This window comes from Lottia gigantea (assembly GCF_000327385.1).
Source record: "Lottia gigantea unplaced genomic scaffold LOTGIsca_17, whole genome shotgun sequence".
NCBI lineage: Eukaryota > Metazoa > Mollusca > Gastropoda > Lottiidae > Lottia > Lottia gigantea.
In genome coordinates this window covers 2,433,206-2,446,429 of record NW_008708133.1, presented here as the reverse complement: position 1 = coordinate 2,446,429, position 13,224 = coordinate 2,433,206, and the positions used below count along the sequence as shown (strand labels likewise).

At 35.1% G+C, this 13,224-nt stretch overlaps 2 protein-coding genes across 2 annotated transcripts in view; one reads left to right on the top strand and one right to left on the bottom strand.

The window, feature by feature from the left end:
* LOTGIDRAFT_231094 (hypothetical protein) lies at window positions 1-3,920 on the top strand (the record flags this gene model as incomplete). The annotated part of the gene is made up of 4 exons (XM_009051718.1): window positions 1-46; window positions 799-910; window positions 2,712-2,851; window positions 3,015-3,920. 4 exons carry the CDS (start codon window positions 1-3, stop codon window positions 3,716-3,718), a joined length of 1,002 nt encoding a protein of 333 aa, XP_009049966.1. The 3' UTR covers window positions 3,719-3,920.
* A 229-nt stretch (window positions 3,921-4,149) lies between these two features.
* The window catches only part of LOTGIDRAFT_113628 (hypothetical protein), a gene marked incomplete at both ends in the record, with an annotated part of 12,871 nt that continues 3,796 nt past the window's right edge, over window positions 4,150-13,224 (bottom strand). The window contains 3 exons of the mRNA XM_009051717.1: window positions 4,150-4,339; window positions 4,742-4,878; window positions 5,443-5,605. Coding sequence (XP_009049965.1) covers window positions 4,150-4,339; window positions 4,742-4,878; window positions 5,443-5,605 — 490 coding nt within the window. The remainder of the gene's footprint in view (window positions 4,340-4,741; window positions 4,879-5,442; window positions 5,606-13,224) is intronic.

Sequence of the window (13,224 nt, the reverse complement as noted above, 5' to 3'; positions counted from 1 at the left end):
ATGGAATTTAGGTTATTTGTTATTGTCGTTCTTTCCTTCATATCAGGTAAGTAAGGTAAATTTTTAAAATATATAAACAAACATGATCCGTTTGCTTTCTATCAGTCACCATTCAAGTTTGAACCCTTAACAACCGAGAACTAATGGTTATTGTGTATAGAAATTGAAACATAAAATTATCGTTTAAAAACAACACACAGAACACATTTCAATTTGTGCTTTTCTGTTTAATATGTTTTTTTTTTATATAAACCACAATGTTTATCATTAATGTAAACGATTTTTTATTTAACTGTTGGTGATTCGAACGTTATACTTATTATGTTGATATATTATTTTTTTACAAAAGAAAATAACTGTTGATTTTAAATTAATTCAAAACCAATGACTTCCTCACCATTCATCAAATCTCTTAATTATTATCGAACTCATTCGTGATCACATCAATCCACATATATAAGCGAAACCCAGATCCATATCAGCATAAAATGCAGCTTCTATCATGCTAACCAGCAGATTTTTGACACTTTTCAAACGTCAAGGGCAAAACCTCTTACATCATTCATCGAATCATTTTCATCTTCGCACTTTTTTGAGACCGTGTGAATCCACAGCAGCACGCAACGTTGCATAAAATATTTAGTTTCTATCGCACTAAGTAACAAGCTAATTTTGTCGAATTTATAAAGAGTCATTGAGTATTTGATTTAATAATAATTGTCAAGGATTAATCACCAACCCAACCGTAAATTCGTTTTTCAGTGACTAAATCAATTTTTACTTTATCATCTATTTCAGGAAGCAACTGTGAATATTGTTCAGTGTCTGTACCAGGTCATCATAATTCATATCAGATAAGATGTAGTTCCTCCTGTTGTGGGTCAGGCTATGATACAAGATGTTGTGTGTCGTGAGTATTGATAGCAGTGTGTCATTATTGATTGTAGATTACGAAAGGCTACGGGTAGTGTATACCAAAGGGGAAGAATAAAAAATTCGTGCAAATATTTGATCAACAGGACGCAGTAATTAGGTCACAGGAAATTCGGTCATCGGAATTTGGTCACAGTAAAAAGGTCACACGGGAATTTGGTCACATTAAAAGGTCACATGGTAATTTGGTCACAGTACACAGGTCACATGGTAATTTGATCACAGTAATACGGTCAAACGGTAATTTGACAGTAAAATTTCCCCTGTTCAGGGTTGTAGGTCATCTCATTCACTTCGGCCGATTGTAGTTGATATACAGCTAGATTCAATAAATGGTTGAGGGCGGTCACTGTCGCAACTTCAGTAGGTTCGTGGCCTTGACCTCCAATGACCTTAAAAGTCACATCATTGTGTTAGCCTCTTCGTCCCGATGAGGGTTTTTTCATAAAATTCTACGCCACGTGCCGTCCACGATGTGAGTCACGTGGGCATTATGCCACATGGTTCCGGTAGAGGACTAATTGCTCTGTCCAACGACACCACCCAATCGCTTCTTCGACATCCCTGGAATTATTGCCTGACTTGGGAATATAACATCAAAACGCTCGATAGGACCGATTTCGCGTGCCGATAAATCGAAACCCAAAGTCAAAAAACCGCTCCGATATGCTTTAGCCATTGGTTCATAGTGCTATCATTAAACCAGTTTTGCCTTGAGACCGTATGACTGTGACCAGATCACCATGTGACATTATCATTGTTCTTGTTATCATTGTCGTGCTATAAATAAAATATGATTACATAAATAGTAAAGATCGACTTGTGACCGTATTACTGTGACCAAATTACCGTGTGACATTTTTACTGTGATCAAATTAGCGTGTGTCCTTTTTACTGTGACCAAATTTCCGGTGACCGAATTTCCTGTGATCTAATTACCTACATTCACATCAATCTATATCAGCATATTCTCAACCATCTTCACAATGCCAAGCTATTACGAACTTCTTCTTATATCTTGACTGCAATAGCCAACTTTTTTGTATCACGGAATGCAGCGACAGAAAGACTGTACTGTGGACATTGTGGCTAAGTGGCTTAATGTTTTAAGACATTCTGTCCGTAATCTGATAAGCTTTATTCGCTAACGTAAAATCTAATCAAATCGCCTCATTTAAAAACTTCCGTGATAAAAGACAGGTGGCCATTGCAGTCAAGGCGTAAGACACAGTTCGTAATATCTTTACACTGTGAAGACGAGTCTCAACCTATTCAGGTGAAAACTGTAGTTGACGAGAACAGAAAATGTTAACAGACACATGTCATTTTTCATGTGTGTTTGTGTAAATTGCATAGGCTGTACATTGATGTACTACGGAAATGCTCAAAAACAAACTGTGAAAATGCATTCCGTTTCTCGTCGTCTGTTAACTTTCATAGCCAACAGACAATATGACACTACAATTTTCTTCGGATGTTTCATAAATTAACATTAACACATTGAGCCTGTGACAATATACCTCTATTATATATAGTATATGATACGTGTTAAACCAATCATCTACATTGTTGAATACAAATTACATGTGCAATACAAATATAATGGATCAGTGGGTGATCAGCTGAAGTAGATAATCCAAAATTTGTACTTTTGGGTTGAAATTAAGTTCATTCGCACTCTCACTTCTTGTATATCATAAAAGAGTATAGATTGACCCGGAATAAATCTGTCCTAAAAGTAAGATAGTATGTATTGTAGGACCCTTTTCTTCTTTCAGGGGTGATATGATAGTAGGAATATTTTTTGCCTGTGTAGCCTGTGTAACGATATTGGTAACATTGTTGTATTGTTGTATCAAACACAAAACTAATCGTGACATGAGGCAGAATTCTCGAAATCCAGAACTCTCATTCCTAGGTAAGTACAGTTTTCATAAGGGTTTTGACACTACAATATATAAATGTAAAAGAATGTCTAAGAAAGTAGATTGAGAAGTATTCAGAAATATTCAGCATTTTTTTTTCCTTGCATGTCAACAAGTTTTCCTGTCCATTTTGATAAAAGATTTATGTCGTTTTAGGATCAAATGATCGTTTTTATCAGCCATTCCCAGCGCAACCTGTTAAACCACCTCCATATAAAAAGTATGATCCACCACCATCTTACACTGAACGTCCTGGTACTACAGCAACAATACAACCAACTCAAGCAACCACTAGTATTTTCTGGACAAGAAGACCACCTCCAAATGTCAACACTGTTCCCCGGCAGATTCTAGTGTCGTCACCTCCTCCGCCTTACGATTCCCGAGCATCAACACCAGTCGTTCAACAAATACCAGATGATTCACCAACAGAATTACCACCGTCTCAGATTCAATTATCTACTTCAAACCTTGGTGATCATTATCAGGTTACAGAGATTCCGAATCAGCATCGTTCAGTGGTTCATACTACATCTGATAATAACAATAATCCCGGTATAAATCCAGATATTGTTCGAGAAGTCAGCCTTGGACCGTCCACATCACAAACATCAAATGTTAACCAGCCATCTGAACACGAGAGAGTTGTGGAAATGTTTAGAGCGACTCCATCCTCAAGCATTAATTCATATTCTGCTTATAAACAACAAAGGCGAGATTCAAAGCTTCGAACTCAAGCCGAAAAAGTTCAAAAGCAGCTAGGAAGGACACATCCAAAACCAACCTCAAAAACTGTTCGACGCCAATCACCAACACAAACACCAACAAAGCGAACTTTATCTAAAATAAACTCAGTGTGATACACGTTAACGGTTACATAAAATCAGTAAAATATTATCTTAAGTTCTTCACCATCTACAGGTTTCTTAGTGCTCTCTATATAAGCTAAACAACTATACAACGTTTAATCAGTACCTTGAAATTGCACTTTATAATATGAAAAGTATGTATTATTATGTTATTTGTTTAAAATGAAAAGTGCCAAATACAACTTTACCAATGATTTGTGTGTCATTTTCAACGTTTCATATGAGTGGGTTTCTGTTTCAAAGAATTCCTGCCCTATAAAATTTCAGTACACTCTGTGAAGTACTCAGGCATTCTGTGCAATCAGACATAATTTTTGGGTAAATCACATTATATTGAAATGTCCGTGTTTTAGGATAGAATTAATTATAATTTTGTAACGAATTTAGAAATCAATAATGATCGTATCCACGCACCACACATTCTATGTCTGCCATTTTTCTTCGTCTCTATAATGAAAAGTAGGATTATCTTGAAGATTAACATATGTCAATTTGAAGCTTTCTTCCCTCTGTTCAAGTTCTGTTAACATTTCTGGTATACCAATGACTAAATCTTGAAAACTTGGCCTGCAAACAGGTAACGTCTTCCAACATCTTTCCATTATAACGTAGCTTGAAATATAACACAGTCATATTAGACAATTAAACTGCGATTGGTAAAAACAAAACAAAAAAAGACCAGGAATAACATCGATATCTTAATCAGATTTAAGATACAAAGTCTTCATATTTAGTTGGTAACGATTTACAACATTTTAGACCATTTCGATTGTTGGAATTTAGTAGGTCAAGTCTTATGCTTAAAGGACTGATGCGCCAGATACTCTGTGATATATAGAAAAGACATATATAGAAATAATGATAGAAATTCCTAGTTTGAGATATTTTTGAAGACCTTATGCGTTTTTCGTACATTTCCAGTACTTCTGACTATTTTCATATTTTCAAGACTCAAATCAACCCCCAAAAATGGCACACCTGTCCCTTTAAATATACACTAAGGATCGAGCTTACAATTCTTCTGGACAATATTCTGGCCGAGGAAGTCGTCTGCCAGACATAAGGTATCTCTGTATATCCCAGGCATCAACATCTGGATATGGGTTAACCCCCCTTGTCATTAACTCCCATAACAAAACACCGTATGACCACTGAAAAAAGAACAGGGTACATTATTGTAAAAGTCTAAAACACGATTGTGTTTAATGTGTTCTGTAAGCTTCTCCACTTGCCATCCATGATCTGGGTCATTTTTATTTTTAACAAATCAAATTGCTCTGTTCAATGAAAGATTTTCTTACTATGAGAAATTTTGGGCTATTCATTCATATTCACTTGTATTGTCCACCAACTTTAAGAATAGTTAACATAAAGCATAAATTTTAAACAGAAGGCTGCATTTCTTGAATGTATTGAATTGGATGTAACTATAAGTGGGTTTGGTAGAAGGACGATACAGGTTAATATAGCCAAGTGCAGATTTAATAGAAGCTGTAGTCACTGACTTACATCATACTTTTCTTCACTTTATTGAGCTTATGTTTTATTGTTTGTAATGGTGTTGCCAGTGTGAAAGGCTACTATGGAAGAAAGAAGACATGCAAACATTGAATGGGTCAAGGTGGGGTGTCATCACTAATACTGATACTGAAATACGATGAGAGCACAAATCAGATCAATTGATTGAAGGTAATCGAGAATCTATTCATACGTACCACATCTGACATAGATGTAAAATTTCCACTCTGTATACTCTCTAGTGCCATCCATTTAACTGGCAATCTAGCCTTATCATCTTTACAGCTATAATACTGTTGAACATACACATCTCTTGTTAATCCGAAATCAGCAACTTTCACATGTAGATATGCATCTAGCCTAAAATTCATTAAGATAATTCATATTTGTTTTTGTTAAGATGTAGCCATTGACTTACCATAAGAGATTCTCTACTACTAATCTTGTGTAGAAATAGAGGGCAAGTAGTATATGTGTTTTCTGATATAGCGCATCCAGTTTGATCCGGTTTTTAAGATGTCAGGTATATGTCTTTTCGGATATGACGCATTTCACTTCTGCGCATGCGCAGCTTTTTTCAATGCGTCATATCCGAAAAGACACAACTGTTAAAATGTATTATAACAGACTCCCCAAACTGTTAAAAAAATATATTATAACAGACTCCTCCAAACTGTATTATAACAGACTCCATATAAATTACCCAAACCACAGACAAGAATCACTATAATAATACAGTATAAAATAACCGCATTAAAAATGTCTTTAATTTTAAAACACGAACAAAAAAAATTCGAAGGAGACGGTTTCTTCTCTGCGCTAACATCTCTCATCCCCAAAGTGGCCAATTTTGTCTCAAACAACAAATCCCTCATTTCCTCAGAAGCGAAAGCTCTTGGATCTGTGGCAAAAGCAGGAGTAAATATTAGCGATGCAGTGAAAAAATCTGACGAACTTAAAGAACTGCAGCTAATAAGAGAACTAAGAAACAAGAGACTTGAACGACAAGCCCTAGAAAAACAAGGAAAAGGGTTTAAAATCATTGGATAAAAATGACAAGCAAAAATTATAGATTGGATCCAATCTTTCAATTGTATGATCCGATTCAATATTCGTTCAACAAGAAGAAAGAGGATTATGTAATCATCTCACCATCGGTAGGGACAAAGACCCAAATAAACGACGGAGGAAGAGTTACCTTTGAAATTAATTCGTTGTCCAATTGGTTGCTGCTTTCCGATGCCCATTTCCGATGCGATTTCAAAATCAAAGACGCCGCTCAGAATCGAATTCCACAAACCAACACGACTTTAGAAAACAACTTCTTTCCGTCTTTATTCAGCGAAATGGTTTTGGAAGCTGGTTCAAATCCGATAGAGACCATAAAACACCCCGGCGAGTTTGACACAATGTTGAAAACGGTTCTGTATCCCAAAAACATCGATTCAGTTTCGGGATGGATTCCCGATGTCGGTGACGGAGAAGTTTTAAAAGAACCGGTCAGAACTGTAGCAAATGACGCAGACCTTGCTAGGATAAGGGTAGTTGCTAGAAACACACTGGAAAGTGTGACTCGCGGAGTAAATCACGGATTTGAAAAACGAGCGCTTCAATACAACAATGTTGTCGAGAACAACAGATGGGGTAATTACGTTAATTGGAAGTTGTATCCTTTATTTGGTCTCTTGGAACACAGAAAGGTTTCCATAGGTTTACCGTATAAAATTCATTTGCAAAGAGAAATCAACGACAACAAGATATTCTTTGGTGCAAACAACTCTGACGCAAAATTGGAAATAACGAATATCCAACTTTACATACCGGTAATCACTCCTTCCGTAGAAGTGGAAACGAGAATATTCAACTCTTTAACCAAAGACATCGAAATTGCTTTTCTTCGTCGTAACACGGTAGGTAGCATGACTTTAACGGGAGAATCCACCACATGGCCAATTACCAACACCGTCAAACCAGCGAGATATCTAATGGTCGGTTTCAAAAACTTGCAAGACTCTCAGACAAACAACAACAACATTTTCAGAGTGGCACTGAACCATACTCAAGATCCCATCATTCGCAAAGTTCAAGTCAGATTGAACAACGATAATTATCCCAATCAACCTTTGACAATTGATCCTTCCAAAAAAGATTACAACGAATTGTACAGAAACTATAAAAACATGTGCGAATTGTTTGGAAATACGCCTCAGTTTGAATACACAGATTTTTCACTCAATCATCCAATCTTTTGTTTCGATCTGTCAGCTCATCAAGAAGAGAACAGGGGTAAACATAAATATTTTCATCGATAAAACACAAGGAGATGTGACCGGCTACTGTTTATTGCTGGAAGAAGCAAAACATTTGATTAAAATATCAGATAGAAGAATGATAAGAATTGAATAATAAAACACCCTTTAAAAATGAAACCAGAAACTTTAGTCAAGAAAATGATAGAAGCTATAGAAACAGCTTCACCAACTACAATAACTTATAATGGTAAAAAAAAGCATTACTAAAAAACTTATTGATAAATACAAACATTGGAAAGTCAGAGACGATATAGACTTGGAAAGAATTGATGAGAATTTAACTAAAAAAGATGGATTTTTACCTTTCTTACCTTTAATCTTTGCTGGTTTAGCTGCAGCTGGTGCAACTGCTGGTGGAGCTGCTGGGATAGCCAAAGCTGTCAACGATAAGAAAGCTGAAACCGCTGCAAACGCCGAAGCACGTAGACACAATTTGGCAATGGAAAGAGAAGCACGTGGAGGTTCGGGAGTAGGAGATATATTAGGGACTGTTAAAGAATTCGGACAAAGATTTGGCGAAGAAACCAAGAAAACTGTTAAAGAGGGATTAAGCAAATTAATAGATAAAATCGACACTGGAGAAATGAAGGTCAAACACAAGGGCAACGCCATATTTTTTAAAAACATACGTTCAGGCGAGGGAAGCTTCCTTTCAAAGTATAAAGGCAACGGGGAGATTTTTGGTACGAAAATGTAATAAATAAAAATGGGCAAGAAATTCAAACATTCGGACATATTTCCTAGTAACCCAATGCTCATGAGTATTTGCGGTAGTTCAGGTTCTGGGAAAACTCATCTCACTTTTAACATGTTGACAACACCAAACCTTTTAGATTTCGATTCTCTGTATATCTACACAACAACACCAGAGCAATCATATTATCAATTCCTCAAAGCTTTAGAATATTTACCAAAGAAAGTTTCAAGGCATATTTTAATATTACGAAGAAAACGAAGAAGAAGTGGAAATAAAAGATATCATAGAAAACTTCATTAAATCAAAGAATCCATCTTTCAATCCAACGGATATAAAAGTTTTTCTTACGAAAAATGTTAATGATCTAGACTTGTCTAATATTGATAGCAATCGAAAGAACTTAATATTGTTTGACGACTGCGTAGCGCAAAGAAATCAAACTGTTCAACAAGAATTCTTCACCAAAGGAAGACATCACAACTGTCACTGCATATACCAATCCCAATCTTTTTACAGGATGGATTCTATGTTCATTAGAAAAAATGCAAATTGTTTTTTATTATTTGAATTAAACGACAAAGATTTATCTCAAATCATTCAGTCTATAAATCACGGAATGGATAGAGATACATTTAAAAAGGTTTGTAAAGCTCAATGGAGAAACCCAGATGATCATGGATATGTATTTGTAAATACTAGAGAACCTGCGGGAGAAAGAGTTATGATCGATATATCTTAATTTTATTTTTTTTAAAATGACGGATTGGAATAATTTTTTAAAAAGAAATAGAGAATATATCAAAGCTAAGAATAAAATAAAGACCCAAGTTGAAAATAACAGATTGCAACAACTCGGATTAACGGAAAATCTACAGACTCTATTTCAACCCATATTAAAAAGTCAAGAAGATATTAAAAAGAGACTCGTTATAGAACCCACCCTTCGTATAGAACCCAAAGCGATTGAATATAATGGTATTATAATTAAGACATTAGATGATATAAAACGTCTTTTTTCAAACCCTGACCCAGATTTACCAAAGAGTATTTCACCAATCATTGATGATGAGGGTTTGTTGTTTAATGGTTTTAGAATAAGATTTAGTGGAAATTCACCACAATTCAAAATCGACACAAAAGACTTTATATTTACATTAACGAGAGGATTAATAGATTTAATGAATGGCGAGGATGTTGAAATTGCCGATTACAAGGATTTAGTTGCATACTCAAAATTTCTACATGCGATCAGAAAGTCAGGACCCGAAACAAGAAGATTGAAAGAAGTTGATTTATATCTAACAAAAGTTATTGAGCAAAAGGAGGTAGATGATTATGCAGAAGATTATCCACCAATCATACAAGAAATAGACGAATTCGATGATATGGTGGCATCTGGGCAAGCTATAACGTTTTTATCCGACAACAATAAAGAATTGCTTAATATATTAGAAATAATATTAGCGGCCATGAAAGAAGGTCATCGATCGGACAGACAATACAACGAAGTCAATGGCATATTAAAACGACTTTTGGAGAAAAAAATCATCACTAAAAAAGACTATATAAACGTCATTAAAAATGTCCAATAAAGAGCAATTGTTCGTTATCACCTCGAATAATCAGACATCAAATTGTCTCTAGACTACGAGTATGAACTCGATCGCAATAAACAGTACGAACTGGGATTAAAGTATTTCTCCGTTTACAATTTCATTAGAAACATCAACGAAAAAAACAATCAACTAAAAATATCGACGGATAACGGAGTTACGTTCAAAACCATTAGCTTACTAGCGGGAAGCTACGAATACGTGGCCATCAACGATTACCTATCCGAATACACAGGAAGCGTGAACGGTAAAAACAATATCGAATTCGAAGGTAATTTGAATCTGAACAAAATAAAACTGATCTTGAGAAATAACAGTCAAGTCGATTTCAACGTAGAAAATTCGTTGAATGCGTTACTAGTGTTCGATAAACGAATATACGCGCAATCGACATTGGCGCCGCCAAAGGCCAACATCGAGAACGACATCGACGTGATCAACATTCACTGTAATTTGATCAACGGTGGATTTTTCAACAAGCACAAACGCCAAATCATATACAGCATACCGACTTTTATGGTGCCGATCGGATACAGAATTATAGAGAAACTGTTTCAAACGACCTATTTACGAGTCAATTCTTTCATGATCAAAGATATAAATCTGGAAATCAAAGACGGTAAAAACAGGTTCATAGACTTTGGCAACGAAGAAATTGTCATTCAACTTCATTTAAAACAATCTTCATTCTCTTCTTGAATAGTAAGATAATCGAAATCATCAAATTCATAGTTTTCATCAAAACTATACTCATCTTTGTCGTTGTAAGGATACATAATTCCTTCACTGTTTGGTGGTTTTCTTTTAACATTATTCAAATAACTTCTAAAAACTTTAGTTTGTTTATCATTTGGAATAACTACTCCATTGGTGAAACTTTTTTCCCATGGTTATTAAATTCGTTCGACACATCATGTCCGCTTGCTAACTGAACGTAATCTTATACACTTATCTTATCATTAGAATAACCTTTAAACATTTTCTTTTCTTTTGAAACACCATCAGAAGTCAAAACTATGTTGTATTTGACTTTTGGTGCTAAATATAAACCAAATAAAATTCCACCGTCACCGTAATCGTTTTTACCTTTGCAATAGTCTTTTTTATCAAACAAGCTCCCAAACAGAGAGTGTCTCTCTTGGCGTAAGGTTCCCATACGTGTCTCAATTCCTTCCAGTTGTCTTGCGTGTATTTAGCGATATCTACGTCGGCAATCTTTCTCAAATTCGCTGGGAGATTGGAAGAATTTCCCCATGCAGCCAAACTAGAGGATTCGTGTTGGTAGGAACACGTGAAATTAATATGTTGTAAATAATTACCCTTTATTTCTTTCTGTCTTTTCCATTTTTTCTGTAAATCTTCATCTGTGTATGGATTAGATAAAGGAAAAGATAGAATTCCTCTGGGTGTTTTTAAAGGGCAATGCGTTAGTTTTTTTGCATTTTTAAGCACGATCCAGTTGTCGAATCCACTGCCGTTATGAGAAATTAATATTAATCTCTTTCTATCATATTGACCTAAATATTTCAACATTTGATCTATACAATCTGTACCTACAAATAGTTCTACTACATTCATTAGTTTATCATGAAATTCTTCTGGAACATTATCAGTAGGATTTATATTTTATCGTTTCTAACTTTTTTCTTAGTTTTTCTAAATTAATTAAGGTGCAGGCATAATTGCTCTTCGATTGTTTTTTTCTGAATACGTTTCGCAATCCCAAGTGAATAACGCATCATCACTCATACTCGAAAGCACGTTTAGTTTGAGAGGTGAAACCTGTGTTACTGCGTTATCGTCTCTACACGTTTTCCACACCTGTTCTAATTGTCTTCTATTTCTTGAATTCCCAAACTTTTTTGGCTTCTTCTAATCAAACAGAAATGCGAGTTGTGTAAGTAAAAAACCCAATCTAATTCATCATGTACGTCTCTGGGATGAAAATGTCTGTTTTTGGGATTATAAATTTGAAACGAAGTGTTGAATTTCTTGTTGAATTCCTTCATTCTAGCACAAGTCATCACTCCTTTTCTATTTGCTTTTGAAAACCCGTTGATGTATTCTTGAAATTCTCTCGTGTAGTCTTCGTTTAAAACACGATTGACGCATTTTATAAAACAGTGACCATCTGTAGGTATGTAACAATTTTCGCCGACGAATTCATTGATCTTTTTAAGTAGATCAGTTCCTCCTCTACCAACTCTCGATCTTTTTATTTCTTGGAAATTGTCTTTCATTAAAATTATTTTTCCTGTAAAATACCAATCGGAAGCATCGGATTTTTTGTCCATATTTGAAAAGATATTGTGAAAGGTTTGGCATTGAAACCGAGGAGTGACATGTATTGTCTGAGATTCCCTTCCTCGACTATCTCTCCATCTATTTTAATTTGTCCTTTGAATGTTTTAAATTTATCAGAGATAGCCTTGATAACATCGGAAAATAGAGCGTTTTCTATCAATGTTTCATCGTCTGCAAGTTCGATTTTATTCATATTTTTTTAAGTATATATTTTTGATTATTTCTTTATTTTGACCGCTGATATTTCTGTATGGAATTTGTCCAAAATTTCATTGAATTCTTGTAATTCTTCAACTGTTATGGTCTTGTCTTCTCTCGATCTTTCGAAAAAGATGTACAATTGATTAAGATACATATTCAAGATATCCGTTTTCTTTTTATAATGAGCTTTCTTTTTGCTCGTGAAACCTAAAGTGATGAGACCGCAAGAGGTCGTTTGAACGGCTGTTGATGCAGCCAATTCGGTTGGGACGATGACTGGAAGCATAAATCCACCAGTCACGGCTGTTGCCACCGTTACTCCTACCGTTAGAACTGTGCTCGCTGTTTTGAAAAAAGAATTGATTCTACTCTATGTTTTCCTGCATGTATTGCACTGTCTCAACTTTATTTTCAACTCTTCTTGTTTGTCTATCATGTATTGTTGTCTGCTTTCGAGTTCCATTTTTTAAGTCGTTAAATTAAGTGAATTTCCGATAAATGGAACCATGGAATATCGTATAGAGCGCGCTTGTTTGGCCTAGCATTATTATATTTGCGGGTATTAAAAGTAAAAACATTTACGCGTACTAACGACATTTCTTTTTTCGTAAGGTTCTCTTTAAGATGATAGGAATATTTTCTTTTTTCTTTTTCGATGTTTATCTTGGCTCTAAAAATAAAACCACCAGCATTAAGGATGGAGTCGGAACCTTCGGCAAACGATAAATGTACTATAAACTCTCTTTCTTGTTGACTTTTATGAACATCGATCGAGGTGTATTTTTCACCTAAAGCGAAATACAGTTTTACGTATTCAAAGTCTGTTGTTCGTAAAAACTCGTGACTGCTCGA